The sequence below is a fragment of the Lissotriton helveticus genome, chromosome 1_1 (genome assembly GCF_964261635.1).
Source record: "Lissotriton helveticus chromosome 1_1, aLisHel1.1, whole genome shotgun sequence".
In the NCBI taxonomy this organism is placed as follows: Eukaryota; Metazoa; Chordata; class Amphibia; order Caudata; family Salamandridae; genus Lissotriton; species Lissotriton helveticus.
The window spans coordinates 1,661,829,337-1,661,846,566 of record NC_136057.1 but is presented as its reverse complement, the minus strand read 5'-3'; the positions used below and the strand labels follow the sequence as shown (position 1 = coordinate 1,661,846,566).

At 44.4% G+C, this 17,230-nt stretch overlaps 1 protein-coding gene across 3 annotated transcripts in view; it reads left to right on the top strand.

The window, feature by feature from the left end:
• LOC144830321 (retinol dehydrogenase 7-like) overlaps positions 1 to 8,707 on the top strand; it is a 205,600-nt gene extending 196,893 nt beyond the window's left edge. For all 3 annotated transcript variants that reach the window (XM_078688904.1, XM_078688905.1, XM_078688906.1), the window contains exon 5: positions 2,115 to 8,707. In XM_078688904.1, the coding sequence (XP_078545030.1) occupies positions 2,115 to 2,308 (194 nt within the window). In that variant the 3' untranslated portion in view covers positions 2,309 to 8,707. The remainder of the gene's footprint in view (positions 1 to 2,114) is intronic.
• The last annotated feature ends 8,523 nt before the right edge of the window (positions 8,708 to 17,230 follow it).

Genomic DNA, 17,230 nt, shown 5'->3' with positions numbered 1-17,230 from the left:
GGTATGTTATGGCACCCCTTGCCAAAGCACTCCCTCTCCCCTTTTTGGAGAAGGATCCAGTATGTATATCTTGGAGTCTCAGAGACCCCTCTGAGAGAGTCCACTGCGTAAAGGGAGCCTCTCGCAATAGAGATAGGGAAGGGATACCACTTCCCCTGGGATCACAGCTTACTGGACTTTGGACGTTGCCTTGTCTCGTCTACCGGTTTGTGTCCCCGTCACCCTGCCCCTCCTCTCTCCATGCTTTGTCTCACACCCTCCCCTCCTCTTTCCCGCCTTCATTATCTGTCTACTTCCCCTGCTCCAACCCCCTTCCCTGAATCTCTCACCTTGCCTGCTTTTCCCCTTACGTATTTGTGCTTATTGTTTATCTCGACCTTACAAGTAACTATGTTGCCATGCTCTAAGAACTGTGTAACCTTTGTAACAATGTAACTTGTAACTATGATCTGATGCTAATGTAAAGCGCTCTGATACCTTCGGGTCTAGCCAGCGCTATATAAAACTTAAAAAAATAAAATAAAAAATAAAATATTTTAGGGTTTAGGAGTGGGTAATGGTGTGAGGCGGAAAGGGCATTTTTAGGGTTTAGTGTGGGTAAGGGAATTGGGTGGTAAGGGTCTTTTTCAGGCTTGAGGGTTGGTAGGGGCATTGGATGGTAAGGGTATTTTTAGGAATGGGTTGAAGCATGGGGTGGTAAAGGTATTTTAGGATTTAGGGGTATGTAGGGGTATAGGATGGCAAGGGAGTATGTAGGGCTTAGCGGTATAGGGTGGTAAGGGTATTTTTAGTGCTTAGAGGTGGTTAAGGTCATAGGGTGGTAAGGGAAATTTATGAAGGGTGGTTTGGGGGTCCCCCCAAAATTCTATTAAAAATACATACACACATATACTTCAGTTACCGTATTTGTACCTACCTTCGTAGTAAGAACATATGCATGGTAAAGACAAGTGTTGTAAAAACATTTGTGGAAAAGGCATGTGAGGTAAACACATGCATTGTAATGTTGTACAACCACTTGCACCGGCACCATGACAGCGCTTGGATCCTCAAGGGTACTTATCTGCTATCCTTCAACCATCATCTTTCCTAATCAAAAGGCAAACATTAAAGGCCATTACATACTTTATAATAAAGATATAGACAGTGGTGTGGGAGCCCTCCAGGTCTGTTAAGCTACCTGGCCATCAGCAGAGATGAAGATTGGCCAGACATTGTTAGTTCCAGACTGGGAAGAACCAATCTTAATTGAGGCTGCTAAACATGAATGACTGTCTATCACCAGGTCAGTCCGGTGGCATGCTACAGAAAACTGTCATGCAGGAAAGCGCATTTAAAGCTCTTGGTAGTATTGACTTGTTAGACTTGGTAAACAACAAGCCAAGTTTTCCATAGGTTGGGACGTGGTCAGAAATAGGGGAACCAGATTATCCTGCTGTCACAATGCTCTACCTAATCCTTAACCCAATGAGCGTGATCTGATGGTGTGTATAGATTAGAAGGAAATAGTTGAGTTCATGACACCTAATAATGGGTACGCTTTGTTGATCCTGAATTCTAGATTGCTGAAGGGCACTCCTTGAAATTGTCAATAGTCACATCCTCAACTTACTCATTGATAGATCAATGTCATGGATCTAACCATGACCTCATCTCTGGAGGGAACCTGTAGTACCTGGTGAATAACTTGTTGCTGGTTGATAAGGGTGTAAATCACTACTTCTACAACAGCTACTACGAAGGACTGTTATGGAATACTATTTTAGACACATTGTGAACCATTCACATGGGGGAGAGGAATTACCATTTTTTCATATGTGGTTAAGTGCTTCAGTTCATCTGGTAACAGTCTCAAACAGATGCAGTACAGGACTTACCTGTGCAGCCTCTCTTCCAGACAAGCACTTGCATAACCTTCCCAACTTCAACACACCACCATTGCCTGCAAATGTATTTAAATCCATTCTCTGCTTCCTGATTTTAGATGGAGGCCTCCCAGTGTCTACAAATGTAGGTCAAATGTATTATAAGGGAAACACTTGGATTGTAAAATGTAAACGAAATGTATTTTTATAATCTCACTTGTTCCACGCTTCTTTTTTTCATGCATACAGTTTTCAAGAGTCTAGACGGAATGCTTGATACGATGAAGATCAACCTGTCACCGGTCACAGATAGCATGGAGCATGGGTTGACCGCTGTGTACCCGCGAACCCGCTACGCTGCCGGCTGGGATGCCAAGCTATTCTACATACCGCTTTCTTACTGTCCAACAATCTTGGCAGATTATGTGATCAATAATCTTTAAGATGACTTTGCAAACCGATAAACATGAGGTTGTGGAGGGAACAGAGAAGGATCTTCATTTATTGGATTACAGCTTTAGTGCCGACCTAACTCCGTTGCGGGGTTGGCTGTCAGTGTATCAAGTACACCTTCTGAGTTTCACTGCATTATGTATGGCCTTCTCCCCCAAAGATGTTACCAGCCCAGGGTCCACTCTGTGAACACATGCATAGCACACAGTAACATTGCCTGCATTATTCGCTCACATTTCAATGAAGTGATCCCAGATACAGGGCCTTCTTCAGTGCCCTATCTCGTGTCTGAGGAAATTTCCTTTCCTTGGTTCTCTTTTTTTTTTTCCAGTGACCTCTGTACAGTTGACAATTTTTCTCTTTTCGTGACCTCGCGCTATACTTTTGGTGACATCTCTTCTCCTTTTCTGGCAACTCTTCTTGTTAGGGAACCTCTTTTTCTTACTGTCTTCTGAATTCCCAAGGTTTATCCAAGAAGAGGCTAATTTACCACTACTTTGTTTAGGTAACCAGTCTTCACTCCATCAACCATTCCTCTCTTCACAGTCTTTCCTTTCACCAAACACTTTTCTCTTTTTCAAACCATATTCTCTTAGGTCAGCTAGACATTTTTATTTGTAGAAACAGCTAGTCATCTGTCATCACTTTGATCTGCCGTAAGAGCCTCCCTTTGACCAACTAAGGTTATGTTGGATCACTTTCTCTTCCATCAACCAGCCACAATTTGATCAACAATTTCTAGTTTTTATATGAACAATTCCTATCATTGATTTACCAGTCTTCTCTTTGCTAGACAGCCTTTTCTTTGTTCTACGAATCATATTTCAGGACAATAGCTACAAAGACTTCAGCCGACCGGGTGTTTCGCCCTCTTGATAATGGCTCAACCGGATTTATGAAGCATGCAAAGAGATTGTTAAAATAAAGATTATATATATCATAAAGCACTAAAATTCTAATATATAAAATGGTGTTCACACGTGGTATTTGTAGCACAGCAACCCGTAACACTGCACACTCTGTAAGAAACAACTGGTGTTTGAGTTCAGTAGTTCGAAAAGGTGCACTAGTGAGTGTAGTAAATTGAAACTGGTCTAAGTCTTAGAGGACAAAAAAGGATCTGTCATTTATAGTGTATAAGCGTATTATTTGTAGCTTTTAGGTCAAAGTTTATCTTTGAAGTGGGTTTCTGTATGGGAAGACTGGGCAACATATTGTATACCTTTTTCTAGTTTCTGCAGCCATAACTGTTAGGATTGGTAGAGGTACCTGGGGGAAAAGTGTGAGCCCCTATCGACTCCCCTGATGGCAGAAGGAGAAAGTCTGCATAGGTTGCCAGGAGGGCTTACCCTAAAATTTGTTGTGAGTACATAGGGGACTCGTATCAGCTGTGGTGTCTTACAGTCTGGTATGTGGCGTGGAAGTTTCTTATGTCTGTGTATGCAAAGGGCCCAATACAGAGTTTATCAAACAAGGTACTCTGTCACAAATATGGCGGAGTACCTTGCTGGTCAAACCCTTTGTCTGCCAACCTCATTCAGAGATTGATGGACCTTAAGTATTCCATCAAGGAAGCCCCCATTGGCTCCGTCAACTGAATACTTCCTCTAGCCGCTTTAAGGTGAAAGGTGTTATGTCTATTTTCTCCTTTATTTTCGCCAGGAAAATCCTGCCAGTTAGGGACAGGAAAAAAGGAATGACCCCCAAACCCTGAAGAAAACTCCAGCAGTGTGGGTACAATTCATTTTTTGTTTTTCAGAAACAAACTCCCAAAGCGGGACAAATATTTAAAATCTTTGCTGGACGGCCATCAGCACCAGTGGCGACTCCCCCAAAACCTTTTGCACGTCGAAAGGAATAGCCCTGATAGCAATTCCTTTCAATGTATACTGATGATCACTGAGCCAGTGTTTATCTCAAAATTTAGCAAAAGTAGTCTGTCAGGGATGTGGAAGTGTCCTCCTCCACCCTGACGGACTGTGCTATATCCGCCAAACCTTTAATCAGGCCGACAGTAGGGGTTTTTGGCGATGGAAATTTGAAAATTGTCTTTAACAAAATATGTAATTCACTTAATTAGGTATTACCCCAGGATATATTTCAACTCCAGTGTCCATCTTCATATTATTCAGAAGTATCCCCCTCCCAATTTCCCAGTCAGTTGGGTTTGAGTTTTTTTGTATTTTAGAGTTTGTATACAGTCAAGCCATTAACATGAAGCAATCTTCAATCTGGCCACAGAGATGGCATAAGACCATCATAATGTACAGTTAAGGATTACGTTTTTCCGTCATCCGTGCTGTTTGAGGAGTATTCAGGGACACTAGGTCAATCAAGGTGGGAGGCCAGCGTCGGTGACTGAGCAGCTGCCTCACGGAGTGTCCCATCTCAACAAACCTTTATGCGCCTTTGCGCCGTTTGGGACTTCAGACGTGCGAGCCTCAGAGCTCTGCGTTTTTGCCTCGAAGAGCATTGTCTATGCATCGAGTCAGCTGCTGTTATCGATGTTCCTGTCGGTTGAGTGGGAGGGCTCGGTAGGGCATCAATCCAATCCGAAGCCTATGCGGCCAAGGCAAAGATTTGTGTTTTTCCCTAATATTGCACCCTGAGTTTGGCTGGGAAGATGAGGCTGTATGCAGCGTAGATTGCGCTCATGTAGCTGTGCCTTCACTGCCAGGAACTTTCGCTGCTGCACCTGGAACCTCAAAGTATAGTCTGGGAATATTGAGATGGGGTGCCCCTCAAAGTTAGGTGTACCTCTCGTACGCACATCTTGTAGACTTGCGTCTCTGTGGTTGAACATCCTGGTGATAATGGGTCTTGGGGGTGCCCCAGGGCGCGGGGGCAGCGCTAAGAATGTGTGCACCCGTTCTACTGTAAAGAACATCAACAGTGGCTTTGGATGCATGATCTTGCCCACCCACTCCTCAAAAAATAATTCTTACGACTACCACTCTGATTTTTCAAGAAATTCAAAGAAGCGGAGGTTGTTCTGTCTGGAATGTCCCTCCATATCCGCCACACTATCTGCCAAACGAGTGGTCAACTTCTGTAGTGAGATTACGGTTTCACAGAGGGACTTTACTTCAGATCTTAAGTCCATCACTACTGTCTCAGTGGTAGTCACTTGGTCCGCTAGCCACCTAGGTCTGCCTGCAGGAGCATTACATCTATGGCGACTGAGTCTATTTTTTGGACGCGGTCAGAGCGTGTGGAGTGTATTGCCGCTAGTAAATCTGCCATTGTGGCTTCTTTGGGTGGGCTGTTGTGTTGTGACTGCACAGCTGTGTCCATACGCACTTCCGAGGCTTGCCCTGTGGGTATGATCACTAGGGTATAATGGTCGATTTTATTGGAGTGGGGTGGCTTTGTGGTCTTGTCTTTAACCATGCTGACACCCTTGTGTACTAGAATACCACAGAGGAAAAATTGTACTATCCACTTGGCTATGTTGTTGTGCATGTATTACAGCAACAGCCGATTTGGGAGCTCATCAGGTCTTTCCCATCTGCCAATTACAGTCAATCGTGCCAGTTGTGTTCCTAAGTGGCTTCCAGCACCGCTGCCAATTAGGCACCACTCTCGTCCACCCTTGTACCATACAGCTGGTGATTCAGTGCATGTGGGGGGGGCAGGGCTCGAGCTCCTGTAGCCTTAGAGGCCCACCACGTGCCGCTTAGGGAGTTCCCCTTTCTGCAGACCCAGTGGTCCGATGGGTTCACAAGCTACCGAACACCGGCAGCTAGCCAAGTTCGCTCTCCTCAGTTCGATGTCCCAATTCAATTTTCACTCTGTTTTCTGTCTTTTTTGTTCCTTTTCTTCCCGTTTTCTTTACCCTTTGTTGAGGATTATGCACAAATCAGGGGCCCCCGCCCAGGGCGCTTCTTGGAGCGGCCACGAGTACCAGGGAGCTCGTGCCACCGGCTCCTTCGGCGACACCAGGATAACGCACTCTGCTCATTAGACCAAGCGTCGGGTGGGCGTTGCTCCTCTCCATCACTGCCTCCCAGCCAGGCCGAACCTCACAGCCCTGCCAGGGACCGGACACAGCCCACTAGTCACATTCGCAGGGGAGGGGGCAGCATCAAAGAGGACAGCCTCCAAGGCGGAGTTACACAGGTAAACCCAGTCCGACACTGATCTGATTCACTCCCCCCGCGTACGGAGGGCCGCAATAGCGTTGTCTCTGCCCAGGACAGGGAAACAGGGTTATTGCCGTGTTATTTCCCAGCAGGATTATGTCAGATGCCAGGGGCACGGTCGGAGCTACTCTAGTTTGTGTCTGCCATCATGGTCGTCCTGGCCATGCCCCCCTGCATGTACCTCTTTGTGTTAAATATAGGATGTAATGGGGTATGACCAGAAACTGAGTGGCACACTGGGTAAATTACCAAAGCATACTGGGGGGATATTAATAATAGACTTAAAAAATGTGGACGGACCCACTATGTGTGTCTAATATAATCACTGTAAGTAGTATGAGCTTGGACCCATTAGGTGTTCATAAAAGACCCCTCACAAACCAACCTGGTTGGTGTCATGCTTCATCATTGGGGTCCCAACTGGGTGGCTGAGTGGCCCCCGGATGTGCTACAACGCCTGACTACAGCGGAGCTGGTGTTGGTGCGTAAATGTTATGTGAGGTGAATTATTACAGTTAAAAATATCTCTGAGAATCCTTGCCTCTAATTTTAATGTTGTCGGCTCAGGATATGTCTAAAACCAATATGTGCGATTCAACTATTCAGGAATTATTACAGTTTCGTTGACTGTGTGGCGGTCTACATGTTTCAGCCCATTAAAAAAGGTTTAAATGGCTTTCTTCAGGAAAAGGTGAGGGAAAGGTGAGTGGCAAAGGTGAAAGATGCCACGTGAAACCTGTGTGGTACCTACACACGCCCTAAGGTGTGTGGTATAAATGTCGGCATACTCACTGACACTTGAAAAATGAAAAAAATCAATGATTATGAGTATTAGGCAGATATCGAGGCTCATCCAAGATTCCGATTCGGTGGTGGAGAGTCATCCGCTGCATTGGTCCCACCTTCCCAAGACCCTTTTTGTGTCTTTCCATTTTTCTAGTTATAATTAGAATGACCCAAGAAGATATTTAGCCTGCAGATTTTTTTTGTGATGAAAATTACTGTTTTACTCAAACTCAAGTCTCCTATGTAACCTTAAAACCTTAGGTCACACTTAAGGACATTGCAGACGTTTGCGGGTTGCTTCTAAGTAAGAGGATCTCTTCAGTTTCAGTGCTGTCCAGAACAGCAGGAGAGTAGAAATACGATGATGGTGTATATTTTACAACTCAACTTCTATGCCAATTACAGGGTAGATTTCTGGCTTTTGCTGCAATGGTCCCTCCAATTTATTAAAACTGAAGTCGCACATTGGCTAAGAGAGGTGGCCTGTTAATGTACACCTTGAAACCAATTGAAATTGGTTCTAGCCTGTCTCAATTCTTCCTTCAGTACAAGTCTCCAGTTATTCAAATAATACTTCGAAATCAGCCTCTTTGGGAAGTCTAACTCTTCTTTGGGTGATGATTATTGCAATGACTTGTTTGTCTTGCATCTCAGCTCCTTCTCTTAAATTTGATCAGTTTCGTCTTATACATGACACTGGTTTCTCAGTTTCTTCCTCCCATTTGTTATGGTTTGATTTCAATGTTGTAACTATTGTTTTCTTGTTTTCAGCCAAGAAAGGAAGATGTGTTTCAATCCTGTCCCACACACTGTACACCAATGCTCTTAATTCAGTCATAGCACACAATATTCAGATTTCTAATCATTCTGTCATCATCCGGCGATGCATACTTGCCAGCCCTACCAATTTAGGCAGTAGGCTACTGCTTTTTTGGAAAAACTACATCCTACATATTTTCCTACTTCTTTTGGGCAAACTGTGGATTTTATTTGTTAACAGGTGAATTTCAGCATCCTTAGCTGGAAGAGAACTTGATGTCATGTGATTTTGCGCGATGTGATTATTGGGCCAAAGGTCCAGTAGGCTAATTAATTATTTCAAACCCGGAAAAATCGGACTTATTTTTGTTCACAGAATTTGAGAAAACTGGCAATGGTGTTCCATGATTCCATATCACAATGGCCGTGTTTCTATTTCTAATTATATAATATTGATCCTTTCCCTTTCTACTTTGTATAATTTTTCTCCTACCTATATTTCCAATGAATATCAGGTGTCATAGTTCTATTTTTCTATTTCTAATATAACCGGTTACATTCAGACTTGTAAATTACACTTTAATAGTTCAACGTGCAATGTTTCTCCTGTTCGTTAATTAATGCATTTCATTAAGCAACTTACTACAATTGTGTATACAGAGAATGCTGATAATAAATGTATCCAACAAACAGTATACCAAATTTCAAGTGTTAAAATACATCTGTCAAGGTTTGTGCATTTTTAGTAAACACTACTTCTGACAAGAGTGTTGGAAGGGTTGTGGTTCAGGTATTCCTATGATCTACAAATTTGTGTTCTTTTATGGGGTTTGCTTGTGCTTCCATTCCATAGCGTTCTGCAAGACACTGAAGACCTGGCACTTCGTATTAGCACCTTGGGGATCACACACCTGCCCAAGCACCTGAATACCCTCTTGGGTGATTAGTGCGCTGCATAAATCAACATAACATTATCTTTTCTGAGTGGTATCAACAAATTTACACATTCTGCATGACATTTGGCTATTTGGCTCACATCTCATATATTCGATCTCAGGAGTTTATACACAAAACCAGGATATCGCCCATTTCACAAATCTCTGGCTTCATTCACTTCATTGGAATGTCACTTACTTCTCACATCACTGGTCTCTGATATTCCAATCTACTCTCACGCTTGCCCCATAGTATAAGTCTATCAACGTTGTCACAGTCATTCAAGAGATTGATAATGACTGAGAGGAGTTGGCCTAACGGCTAGGGCGCTCGACCTCGTACCTGGGGATCTGGGTTCGAGTCTCGGTAACGACGCCAAAAAAACTCCTGTGATTCTGGGCAAATCACTTAATCTCCCCGTGCCTAAAATGAATGTGTGTCCTCATGTAACGTAACTGGTGCTATGTAAAGCGCTCTGATGCCTGATTCAGTTAGGGTCTAGTTCGCGCTATATAAAACTCTGAAATAAATAAAAGACACGCAAATATGTTGATGTCTCAATTTCATGTACTTGTTGGTGGTAATTTGCAGGGCTAAACAGATGCCAATGCCTGAGGAGGCAGTTATAAACTCATGGCCTCATTTAAAAGTTGCAAAAAACACAGTTGATGGACAGAATGTAGAACAATGTCATACATTCACCCCAGTACAAGGATCTGGGCCTAAATCCATCGTTTTTTTGCACTCCACACCACCCTGGGTTAGACACTGGCTATATGCAAATCAGCTCTGACCCTGTGCCTCATGGGAACAGTCCAGTCCGAACTACCAAGCCATGTCTTTCCCAGACCGGAATCAAGCATCCAAGGACCGGTTTCTGGCTATCAGCCTTCATTCAGCCTGGATAGCTTGACTCCAGTGGTGTGGAGAGCCTGGGACTCACGTCTGAGCATACCCAGCCCACTCGGGGTGAAAATTACAAAAAACACAGTTGATGGACAGAATGTAGAACAATGTCATACATTCACCCCAGTACAAGGATCTGGGCCTAAATCCATCGTTTTTTTGCACTCCACACCACCCTGGGTTAGACACTGGCTATATGCAAATCAGCTCTGACCCTGTGCCTCATAGGAACAGTCCAGTCCGAACTACCAAGCCATGTCTTTCCCAGACCGGAATCAAGCATCCAAGGACCGGTTTCTGGCTATCAGCCTTCATTCAGCCTGGATTTTTGCAATTTCACCCCGAGTGGGCCGGGGATGCTCAGACATGAGTCCCAGGCTCTCCACACCACTGGAGTCAAGCTATCCAGGCTGATGAAGGCTGATAGCCAGAAACCGGTCCTTGGATGCTTGATTCCGGTCTGGGAAAGACATGGCTTGGTAGTTCGGACTGGACTGTTCCCACGAGGCACAGGGTCAGAGCTGATTTGCATATAGCCAGTGTCTAACCCAGGGTGGTGTGGAGTGCAAAAAAACGATGGATTTATGCCCAGATCCTTGTACTGGGGTGAATGTATGACATTGTTCTACATTCTGTCCATCAACTGTGTTTTTTGCAATTTCACCCCGAGTGGGCTGGGGATGCTCAGACGTGAGTCCCAGGCTCTCCACACCACTGGAGTCAAGCTATCCAGGCTGATGAAGGCTGATAGCCAGAAACCAATCCTTGGATGCTTGATTTCGGTCTGGGAAAGACATGGCTTGGTAGTTCAGACTGGACTGTTCCCATGAGGCACAGGGTCAGAGCTGATTTGCATATAGCCAGTGTCTAACCCAGGGTGGTGTGGAGTGCAAAAAAACGATGGATTTAGGCCCAGATCCTTGTACTGGGGTGAATGTATGACATTGTTCTACATTCTGTCCATCAACTGTGTTTTTTGCAATTTCACCCCGAGTGGGCTGGGGATGCTCAGACGTGAGTCCCAGGCTCTCCACACCACTGGAGTCAAGCTATCCAGGCTGATGAAGGCTGATAGCCAGAAACCGGTCCTTGGATGCTTGATTCCGGTCTGGGAAAGACATGGCTTGGTAGTTCGGACTGGACTGTTCCCATGAGGCACAGGGTCAGAGCTGATTTGCATATAGCCAGTGTCTAACCCAGGGTGGTGTGGAGTGCAAAAAAACGATGGATTTAGGCCCAGATCCTTGTACTGGGGTGAATGTATGACATTGTTCTACATTCTGTCCATCAACTGTGTTTTTTGCTCATTTAAAAGTTGGCAGTAAGAATACTTTTTTGCAACAGCTATGGAGTACCCTTTCCGCCAACCTGAAGGACCGCCTCCTCATTCTGAGTTGTTCCGTTGTAATGTAATTCCCACTAATCTGTAGGACCTGCATGATTGTTGGACAACATAAACTTTGGGTGAGGTGCCTGTGGTAACAGATCAGGACCCTTCCGCTCAGTCACTCCTGCTCCTTGCTCTCAGAGAACTATACAGAGAATACACAATGGGACGTTTTCAATATATTCATTGAACCAATGTTATTCTTGTATAAAATACCTGTGCTGTGATATTCATTAGACAGAAGCAGATGAAAGTGATTACAAACACCAAAAGAGTAACTAGCAGATATAGTTCAACCATGGTGCTAAAAGAGTGTATATATGCAGGTATAAAACAAGGTAGTGATCAAGTGTACTCCAACTATGCAACCCTACTCTGTGTATGTTCAGAGTGTGTGTAGGTGTGAAGCCAAGAAACCCCTCTCGGGATGATCCAAACCCAACACCTGGTCGGAGAGAATGTAGGACCCCGTCCTGGTCACGAACAGGACACCCTTCATTGAGATTTCAGACCGCTGTGTGATGAAGTTTCACCATGCAGTGTCCCTCAATGTCAACTGAAGTGCCTCCTCTGGTAATTCTATGAGATGTTTATTATTTATAATAAAAATCATCTTTGCGATGTACGTTTAGATTAGCAATGTTATGGATATGTAGATAGCCCTGTCGCCCGGTCTTGCAATGGGTGTTCGCGGGATCGTGATAATGTTATGCAAAGCCAGATGTATAAACAGAAGTAGCTTCAGAGAAACTAATCCAACATTTTCACACAGGCGAATATGTGCAAAAGGTCACAGCAGTAATGTTATGATGCAGAAAGAGGAAAATATCAGAAAATGTGCAGCTAAGTTACATGGGCCTAACCCGGGCATATAACACCGTCCCTTCCACTTACTCACACCTTTAAAGTTGTAAGGGCCGTTGTGGGTTTGGCCACGTATCTGCCCGCCGTATGTGGATTATGCACACACATGACCAGTTTTCACTGCATGTAGCCACCATGAAAACCATGGCAGTAATGGACAGTGAAAACATTTAAATGCCCCCCACACCATGGGAAAATGCTCCCATGGCAAGAGGGTCGTTGTCATTTTTTTGTTTTCAAAAATAATATCCTGCTTTAGGATTTTCTTTTGAAAATAATAAATGAGTTCTAAGTTTGATGTACAGCTCCATCATGTTGACAGCCGTCAGTCAAACTTGCAGTGCATTTCTAGGAACCACTGTGACTTGCCAAACAAAAAGGTAGAGTAGGGACTATTTTGCTTTATCCTTGAAGGTACTTTCCTTCTGTCCCCTTTCTAAAATGCCTTGCCACTTGTTGGCATTCACTTTTTTTCCAGCAAGGACATGAAGAACTGGGTCTCCATAATTCCATCTGCCCCACTCTGGCTGAGAGCTCCACTAAGCCCAGTACTGTACAATATGTTCATCAAGGGTAAGCACCGCTGTGCTGCTTCTTTGTTTTTTTGCATTGTCCAAAGTCCTTAATTCCTTCAAAATGCAAATAAATGCACATCGTCTTTTAGTAACATGCTACCTTAATTTATGAGTGGAGATGCATCACCTCAAAGGCATTCTTGTTACCGCAGTCCTCATTATCCAGAAGGCTCAGACACCCCTTCAAAACGTGTTTTCAGGATTGACATATGGTCGGGGAAATGGGTTACGAGTGCCTTATAAATATGGGATACCCCACCTTTCCCTTTGTGATGCAATACCAGCCACACTTCCCATGGATAATATTGTGGGACCCCAGCATGTGCTTCTCATGAGTTTGACAAGGTGTGCCACAGCTGAAGATATTGATACAATTGGGTGTATAAGGAGAAGTCAGTCTGGAGGTACTGAAAAGACTTCATGTGAGTGCCCTCCCCACGTCTACCACCCATGATACACCTATCCAGTTAATTCTCGAAATCCCTCTAATCGCGCCACCTGGTCCAGCCATCGGCCCATCCAGAGGGTAGTCTCAAGTGTCATTCTTTGGTCCCACCTTTCCATCGCAGCACTGATCTCCATGCCTAGAAACACTGCCATGGTTAACTCGGGAATCACCACGGTAGATAGGTGTGCCATATAAGAGACCCATGATGTTGATTGGGTTGATTAATGCTACCTCCATCCTGAATGCAGAGTTCTCCCCAGCCATTCATTCATCACTAAAGTCTGTGTCACCCAGTAATAGAGGTGTAGGTCGGCCAAGGCAAGCCCACCATGGTATGTAGACAATACGTATTTGCCGAATGCAATTCTGGGAGGCTTGTTAGGCCATAAGAAATTGCATGTTATAAAAGTGTGAAACCAGCTTTGTAGGATAAGAAGTGGGACGTTCCGAAGTATGTATAGCAATTACGGAAGGATCATCATCTTAAATAATGCCTCCCTGTCCAGGAGGGGGAGGGCCAGTTTGATCCATTTATCTATATCTTCCTCGGCCCTCCGGTGGTGAAGTTGAAGGTTCAAGCTCCAGGTCACTCCCTGTCACTCCGGGTTTCCATGTCCTCTGCAGTCCATGGTACAGGAATTTGAGGCTAGTCTGTCCTCTGTCACCACTCCCCAGTCAAACCCCTAGACATGGGCGCCAGAGTGCACCAATACCGCCAGCAGCTCTATGGCCAAATCTAGAAGGAACAGGGAGACGCTGCACACCTGTCCAGTTCCCCGACAGATTTGGAATCTGGAGGACCTTGCCCCATTCACCTGTAGTTGGGCCTGTGGTGTTGTGTAAATAAAGCAAACATTTTCTAAAACGAAATCCAGATCTAATTTTATGGAGCCCCACCTCCAGGAAGGCCAGGGACACCACCTCCAGGAATGCCCAATCCAGAGTGTCAAAGGCTTTTTCAAAGTGCCTGTGGAGCATTGCAGGTACTGAAACAAGGCCAACGCCAAATGAAGAGGAATGAAGCCAGACTGGTCTGTGTGTACCTGGCAGTTCCGTATGAAGAGGAGGCGTTTTGTCAGAACCTTTGCAAAACGTTTTAACAGTGTATTTATGAGGAAGATTGGGTGATAAGAGGCATATTGGTCTAGAGGCCTGACACTAGAATAGCCAGGCCTTTTTTCTGGGGGGAACTGACCCTTGGCAATAGACTCCAGGTACATTTCCATCATAGGTGGTAGGATAACTGGGTGGAGTTTTCTTTTTTTTTTTCTTTGTCCTCATATGCCTCTCCTCACCCGATATTGTCGCGGATCCACCCTGGGGTGTTTCATCTCATATTGCGGGCGTAGTGTTATTAAGGAGTAAAATGTATCACGTTCGCCCTTCCTCCTTACAACAAGACTTCCACCGAGATTCTAGAGAAGCTTAATCATAGGACTATTATTACATCTAAGTTTTATCTTTGTCACCCCCACCATCACCCATAGTGTTGTAAAAACGGAGTCCAGAATTTGCATCTCTTCTTATTCCGAACAGCCATATCTAGCTTTGCTATAGCTCTCATAGCTCTTAACCAAGTCAACTCAGATGGAGGGTCCACAGATATCCACATTCTGCAAATTTCCCTTCGAGCAACCAAGATACCATAAAACACCAACTTCACTTTATCGTTGTAGCCCTTACCTTGTAGGTCTGCCATTCCCATCATAACAATTTTGGGGATTACCTCCAGTTGTTGGGCCACTGCAGTGGACAAGCATTTACTCACTGCTTTCCAGAAATCTTCTATTTGGACTATTGCATTTGGAGCACCTCACTGTACCGCCGTCTTTGAATTTCGCCAGTTTTTTTGGTGTCCACGTTTTCAATAGTATTCAATTGGAAACTCATCCAGGCCCGGGATCTTACCAGGGTTAAGATCAGTGACCGGGTCACCTGTTTCCTCCAGTTTAAGGGGTTTATCTAGATTGTCTTGTTCAGAAATAGGCTGGTCATTAGTAGGTCCACGATTAACAGAGATTAACCTTCTTGTGCAGGTCGCCTACTCTCAGCATACAGAGAACCATAGTATTCGGTGGAGGCTATCTTCGGGGCCATCGTCGTTACAGTTCCAGACCCACAGTAATACGTGGAACTACTATGGATTCCATGTCTATGATGGCTAACCAGTGGGGAAGTTTGCTCGAGTTATCTCCCCATTCATATGCTTATCTTGCCAAGACATAACAAAGATAACTGGCCTGCCATGTAATAACTGGCGCAAGGAGGCCCCACTGTAAGGAAAAAATCCCAAAGGGTAGGTTTCTGGTTCAATGGGTAACAATCACTCAAATTATGTCTAATCAATTGCCCATCAACCACTCTTTCTCAACCTCACTTCAACAACTTAAATCAAATGCCTAGAGGACCACTGAGTGCAATTCAGTTTACATGTAATTTATTAGTTCAAAAATGCTTGAAAAGACACAAAATTAAAAAACTGCTGAAGTACAGCTGTACATAGTAACAATTAAAAACACTTTCCGAACACAGTAATCATCATCACAAATTATTACATAAACACATTAAAAATTCATACAGAGAGTTTTAACAGACCAATTCAATTAGTCTTGATAGACTACACATCCGTTATTCGTAGAGGTTACACTCATTGCTTGAGAACATAAACATTTTCTATTGTTCAAGTAACGTGAAAAAAAAGGATTGTGTATTAAGTTTGGGGGCGTCGACGCGTTTCGATGGTTTCCAAGGTTATTCCATCTTTATCAAGACCGATTAATCACGCTCTTTTACAGTACATGGTTGTTTCGACAATACACCTTTAAAATTTGGAGGTTAGCCTTTTGTTAAAAGACAAAGTTCATCGGAGCAGGCTTGGCAATGACCTTCGCTCGAGGTTTCTTATATCCCTTTGTATAAAACTGGCTTAAAAATTCTTTTTTTTTTTTTAGAACTTTGCTTTTATTGTGCAAAGGTTCCCCCTCCTGCGGCTCAGTTAGTATGAGCATCTATGGTGAGTACTAAGCAGAGGCAAAAGGATATGTTTTTTTTTCGTCATGTTTTTGCTGGCTCATCTAGATGGCTGGGTCCTGACTCCCCTGGTCGGCCTTGGGAGCTTCTTATTGTGTTTAAACCACTATTCTTTTTCCCAGGCGTAGTTCACATGGAATTTTCACCTTGAATGAAGAAAATGATAAAATCACTTTTATGGGAGAAGCCGTCTTATTCCTTCCCTTTTCTTATGAAGAGCATTTGAGATATATGGCCCATCAAATGTTTTATGTTTAGTCCGGTGCTGGAATGATATCCGACGTGAGCGCCGTCTGTCCGCTCGGTTCTTTTGTGATAGATGAGGAGGCCCCATCCATCGCTAGGTGGCAGCTCACTTACTGTGTTTGGTGTCCCTGGTTACTATGTTCTAATTTAAGAATAGTGGTCTCAAGGTCTGTGATCTGAGCATATTTCTCTCTGGATTTTCCCCTGAAGTAAGACTAGGCAATTTTCCTAGTGGCTTTGCAGGCCTCCCACAGTGTGCCAAGTAATTCTACGGTCCCCTGATTAATCTATAAAAATGCCTATAAGTGACCAAGCAGGAATGGGGGAAACTGAGCATCAGAAAGGAAACAAGCATTGAGGTGCCCCATTGTTGTCTCTCCCGTCATCCCTTCACCAAAGTGAATCATGAGAGAAGCATCGTCCAAATGCCCCGCAGTAGCTTGGGGGCCGGAAGTAGCAACACATCTGTGTGAGAAAGTGACCTGCGGGCTGTTGTCGGATGCATATGCCCCTTGGATACCGGATTCTAGATCTCCAGGCATTACACAAACCCAGGTCCTTCACGTAGTTGGCCAGTCCTTTCCCAGTCCTTTGTGTTGCCCCCCAGGGCCTAGAAGAGTCTTTAAAGCCCCCCCCATGATCATCCTGCCGTAGGGGAGATCCCTGAGAGTTATGAATGCCGATGTAGCTAGCGAGGGTGGGAAGAAGAAGTAAACCCTCAGAAGATTATAAAGGGTAGCCTCCAATGAGCCCTCGAGAATTGCATATCTCCCTTAGGTGGTTTGGGATATCCAGCAGACCAGGAATGGCATAGTTTTGTTGAACAGAATTCC